The sequence below is a fragment of the Myotis brandtii genome, unplaced genomic scaffold (assembly GCF_000412655.1).
Source record: "Myotis brandtii unplaced genomic scaffold, ASM41265v1 scaffold317, whole genome shotgun sequence".
Taxonomy (NCBI): domain Eukaryota; kingdom Metazoa; phylum Chordata; class Mammalia; order Chiroptera; family Vespertilionidae; genus Myotis; species Myotis brandtii.
This window is the reverse complement of record NW_005362155.1, coordinates 2120598-2126137: the sequence shown is the minus strand read 5'-3', so window position 1 is coordinate 2126137 and position 5540 is coordinate 2120598. Positions and strand designations below refer to the sequence as shown.

Here is a 5540-nt window from a genome sequence, read left to right as displayed (position 1 = left end):
CTGTGGGTAGAGAGGCAGCCACTGCCTGCAATTACACAGAGCCCCGCCCGCCCTGACTTGGTCTCCCCGACAGCATCACCAGGGAGCGAACAGAGGTCATCCTGCAGGGCACGGCCAGCCCCAACGCCAGTGCTCCGGACGCTGTGTGGGAGGACTACGAGTTCAAGTGCAAGCCGGGTGACCTGAGGAGACGGCCATGCCTCATCTCCCCCTACCACCACCGCCTCGACTGGCTCATGTGGTTCGCAGCCTTCCAGGTAAGGCCCTCTCCTCCCGCTCCACCATCTCCCCCAAGTGCCCATGTCCAGTGCTCATTGTGGACTCAGGCTCCGGTCACTCCAGCGTCCCCAAGGCTATGGTGCCCTCCCGTAGAGTCTCAGAGGCTATAATGGAGGTGTCATCGGGCTGGGTCCTCCATGGGTACACGGGCCCCTATAGGGCAGGTGGGGGGATATCAGACCCCGCTGGAAACAGTGTCATAGACCGACCACTCACTCTCAGCCATGGGTGCCCATGCAGCCCCGACTCTGACCAGCCTCACACCACCCACCGGGGCCCTTGAGGACACGGGAGGTCGGGCTGGATTCCTGGTGTGGCGTCAACTATGGAGCAGCTTCATCTACTCCCCACCCCAGCCCGAGAGGCAGGGCCCACCTCGCTGTCAGCCCTGAGATCGGGGCCTGGGCCTGAGGCCAGGCAGTAGCACGTACAACACGCTCCCGGCTCCCACCCTCCTGGGGCAGGTTCTTCCCCCCTGAGCAGCCCGGACCCGGGCAAGCATCTGGCTGCGCGGGAGTCAGAGGCCAGGCTTCCTTCCGGTCTCTCCCTGAGCTCTGCTGCACACGCAGGCTCTGCCTCTGCACAGCGGTAGTCCCCTCAGGCACGGGTCCCCAGGGCCTCTCTCAGATGCCCTCGCACAAGGACCAGCGCCACAGCCGGCTTCTCAGGGCGCCTTCACCACAAAAGACAAAACAGGCGTTAGCTCAGGCCAGAGAGCCTGGAGGAGCCACATCTCCTCTGACCCAACTCGCCCAGGTGACAGCCCAGGGCTCCCAGGTGGCAAAGCCCAGAGGTGAGCTGGCCTGGCTGGGCCTGTGCCTGCTGTGTCCGAGTTACCCAAGCACAGGACGGGGCGCGGGACCCGGCACACGAAGGAACGGTTCACACACATCTGGCTGACGGATGAGAACAGAAGCTGGCAGCCCCTCTGGGGGGGAACCTAAACCAAAGCCATGGGGTGTGGGCCCCAGGGCAGCCACTGACCACACTGCCGTGAGACACACCCAGGGCAACAGCCTGATGGAGTGACCGACCGGCCAGGGCCCTCTGGAGGGTGGGAGGGAGCAGAGAGCATGCCCTCTCCTGAGGGTTCTTGGGTGCCACACACCCCCAGTTCCTGCCCACAACAGGGCTCAGGCTGGTGGCTGGTCCTGCGGGCGCCCAGTGCCGACCCAGGGGCAGCGGCCCAAGCACCCCTCCTCTTCTTGCCCCCAGACCTACGAGCAGCACGAGTGGGTCATCCACCTGGCGGGCAGGCTCCTGGCCAACGACGCCGAGGTTCTGTCCCTGCTGGCCTTTAACCCCTTTGCGGACAAGGCCCCCCCCAGGTAAGAATCTTCTCCCAGACGGGACCCCCACCCACAGTGGCTACTGCCTCTCAGCGCTACTCCCCCAAATGCAGTATGTGTTCTGGGGGCCAGGCCCCACCCCTGGAAATGTGCCAGGTGCAAAGACCCGTAGGCCCTCAGGCGACCCCCTTCCCCCAGCACCGCTCACCTGCTGAAAGGACCCCCGCTTCCGGGGGAGGGGGTGGCCTCCTATAGTGAGTCCCAGCCTCCATCCTGGTGGCTCTGGAAGCTGCCACCCAGCACTCAGCCTTCCTGGAGGCTAAACACGGCCCCTGGTCCAGGGCCTGGTTGTGATGGGGGCTCCTCTGGCTCCCTGAGCAGCCTCTCCCCACCAGGGAGCGCCTGGACAGACACACAGCCCCTCCTGAAGTGCGAACCTGGGCCCCTGAGCCTGGGGCCCCCTGGAGGCTGCCACGCTGGGCGGAGCTGCAGGCTGACGCTCCCCTCCCTGCAGGTGGGTCAGGGGAGAGCACTACAGGTACAAGTTCAGCCGCCCCGGGGGCCTGCACGCGGCAGATGGCAAGTGGTGGATCCGGAAGAGGATCGGCCCCTACTTCCCTCCACTCAGCCTCCGGAACCTGAAGGGCTACTTTAGGTCACGGGAGTGGCCGTACCCAGCACCGGAATAGAGGGACCCAGGGCCTGTCCACCAAGAAATAAAGTGGGAAGACATTAGCACCCCTGCACCGCCACCTGCACCCAGATGTCCAGGAAAGCAAACCAGGGGGTGGCATTGGGGGGGTGTGCTGGGGTCGCGGGTAGCCATCTGTGCTTTCCTCATCCCTCACAGTGGGTTCCCAGGCACCCTGGTCATTTCCCTGGTCACCAGGCCCCCAGACATGGGCGTCCGAGGGAGCTGTGGTGGATCCAGGACACCAGCACCCACTACACGGAGCCTCGGTTCCTCCCATTGGCCATGGCCTGGCCAGGGGGCTCCCTCAGGGTCCTAGGCACCTGGGGTGCTGGTCCAGAGCCAGGCCCTTACCCCCAGTGGCCAAGCCCCTGTTGTGTACCTGGTGTGGCTGTGAGGAAGTCCTCACGCCCTGCCTCTCCTCCACCCGCCCCCGGGGTTGGCTCCCACCACATCCAGAACAGACTGAGGGGGAGAAGCCAAGACTCCCAATCCCGCCTCATGCCCACCCTCCTCAGAACCCCCCCAGGCTCCACACACACCCCTCAAGGCTGGTCTGAACCCTGCCTTCCTCCCCAGTGACCAGCGTCCAGAAGCCCTTTGTCCCCCCACCCCATCCGGTGAGCGAAGCGCATCCTCATGCTCCCCAGTGACCACGTCTCCCCAGCCACACACCATGGCGCCTCCTGCTGCTGACCTGCGGGTGGGGGAACAGCAGAGCCGTCAGCCCCAGCCTGGGTGCTGGGGCGGCAGGGTCCCCACGGTGCAATTCTGAGGCCCAGTTGTCAGAAGTTAAAGTGGACTAATTATGTTTTGTTTGGCAATCCAGGGCCCCGTGGCAGTGAGAACTGGGTGCAGCCCAGGATCTTTGCTGCCTGTCGTGAGCTGTGAGTGAACAGGGTAGGGTCCTGCCAGACAAATAAGCTGGCACCCAGTGGTGCCACCCCAGCCCCGCTCAGCCAGGGGACAGAGGCCAGGGGGATGCTGCCAGCCCTCCCTTCTCCCCTTCCTCCCGCCACCCCCAGCCATCCAGGGCACTGGCCATACTGTGGGGAGCCCCGGAGAGGTGGTGCCGGCCAAGAGGCTGGAAGAGGTGGGTACAAGTACAGGTCTGTGTGGAGCAGCCTCCCGGCCGCCTGGGGGGCCGGCCCAGGTGCCAACAGAGAGGCCGTGTTCCTGCTCACAGGGAAACAGGCGCCCTGTGTCTGCAGCGGACAGACAGGGCCTCAGACAGGGAGCCTGGAGCCAGCAAGTCTGCCTGCGGCAGCCAAGCGCCAGCCACAGCCCGGCAGCCCTTCCTGGGGGGTCGTCCTGGGGGCTCTGCCAATGGGTGGGGGCACCAGGGGGCCTGAGGAGACCCTGCACCTTGGCTCCGATGGTTCTCCACACCCCCTGCCCAGACCTCGGGGGGCCTCCCTGCCAGGGGCCATGGTGGTTCCCCACCTCCCCCCAGCCCTTCCCACCCCCTCTGGGCTCGTTGCCACCCGGGGCTGGACAAGGGAGCCCTAGGACCCCGCACTGCTGACTCTAGACCCCCATCCAGCCATGCCCCCCAAGCCTCCAGGACCCCCTAAGACACACACAGGAGGTGATGTTTAGGCGGGGGCAGGGCTGGAGCCAGTGACCAAGTGTCATAGGAGGCCCCTGGGCTCGGGCCCTCAGGAACCAGACAGCCCTGTCCCCGTCCTGGAACAGAACAAACCCCTCACCTGGGCATCACAGGTGACTCCAGGTCCAGGCTGTGGGGGCGCAGTGGCCGGAGCGAGGCTCTGCCTTCTGACCCAGGAGGACCCATCAGACCTGTTTCTCCCACAGCCTCTCCTCCCAGGCTCGGTGCCCCCCACCCACCCACCCACCTGTCTATCCCAGCCTTTGGAGCCTCTCCTAAGGCCACTCCCTCCCCTCAGAGGGAGTCCGCTAGACCCTTCCTCCACTCAGAACCCTCCCACTGCCCCACCTCCTGGGCATGAATCAGGGGTCACTGCCCATTACCCCAGCCACACCTGCATCCTCTTCATTCCTCACACCTGCCGTGGATCAGGCCTCGGGGGCCCACACCCCTCGGGCCTGCCTTCACTGGACCCCACGCTGCTCCTGATCATGCTCTAGGCTGGTGGGGATCTAGGCCTGGTGCCCCAGTGCCAAGTGGCACCCAATACAGGTCTGCTTGGTAAACCATCCACCTACTGTCAGAAAAAGGCCCAAACACTTCACACCCACTCCACCTGGCACTGCCCTCTCTCCAGCCTCATGAGGATCTGCTGTTTCTTGGTCAGCCCAGAAGAAACTTCGGGGGGAGGGGTGCTCAGGGACATGAGGCCAGGGCGTTTGCACCCCTTCCCTCCAGACAGCTGAGTCTGAGAGAATGGGGGCATATCCTTCCCCCCTCGCTCTCCCCTCTGAAAACTCCACCTGGGTAGAGGGGCCTGTAGGTGAGATCTCTCTGCCCCACCTGACAGACAGCACAGCACCTGGTGGAGACTGAATGTGCATCAAACTCGGGTGAACACGCCAGAGTTGCCACAGGGAAGACCACCTGTGCCACTGCCTCCTCCGGGGCATGAGACTTGGGACTCTAGACACCCAGGCATCGCCCATCAGACAGTGGCTGTGCTCCGATGGCCCCCTGGGCGGGCTGTTAGCCCGTCCAGAGCAGCAGGCTTAGCCAGGGGCCTGGTGCAGGGAGGACTCACCCTGCCTCCCCTCTTGCTCTAGCAACCAGGCGAGGGGCACAGCTCCCATTGCACGTGAGGCAGGGTGTGTGCGAGCCTTCACCAAGCCAAAGGGTTTCTCACTCACTCAAAGGTGATAAAGTGCATTTTTGGCACCTGCTAAGGCCAAGCATGTGCTCCCCTCAACCTCGCTCAGATGAGACATTCTTCCTCAGGGATTAAGTTCCAGCGCCACTAGGTAAGACGGAACTCAATATAGCAGCCAACCAACTTCAAAACTGCTAACGTGCTCAACAAAATTGGCACATCTTTAACTTGATTGATCAAGAGAGAAGATTCAGATAACATTTTTAAAAGTGAGGGTATTACTACCGACCTTACAGAAAAAAAATAACAGTACTATGAACAAGTATATGCCAACAAATTAGATAACTTAGATGAGATGGACAAATCCCTAGAGACACACAAACTACTAAAAGTAACTCAGGAAGAAGCAGAAAATCTGGAAGGATCTATAACAAGGAGCTTGAATCAATAATCCAAAAACCTCCCAACAGAGAAAAATAACTGGGCCAGAAGGCTTCATTCCTGAGTTCTACCAAGAATTTA

At 62.6% G+C, this 5540-nt stretch overlaps 1 protein-coding gene across 1 annotated transcript in view; it reads left to right on the top strand.

Annotated features, from left to right (window-relative positions):
* The window catches only part of LMF1 (lipase maturation factor 1), a 97493-nt gene extending 95167 nt beyond the window's left edge, over positions 1–2326 (top strand). The window contains exons 8-10 of the mRNA XM_014542964.1: positions 74–257; positions 1495–1607; positions 2083–2326. Of these exons, the coding sequence (XP_014398450.1) occupies positions 74–257; positions 1495–1607; positions 2083–2257 (472 nt within the window). The 3' untranslated portion in view covers positions 2258–2326. The remainder of the gene's footprint in view (positions 1–73; positions 258–1494; positions 1608–2082) is intronic.
* Positions 2327–5540: the final 3214 nt, after the last annotated feature.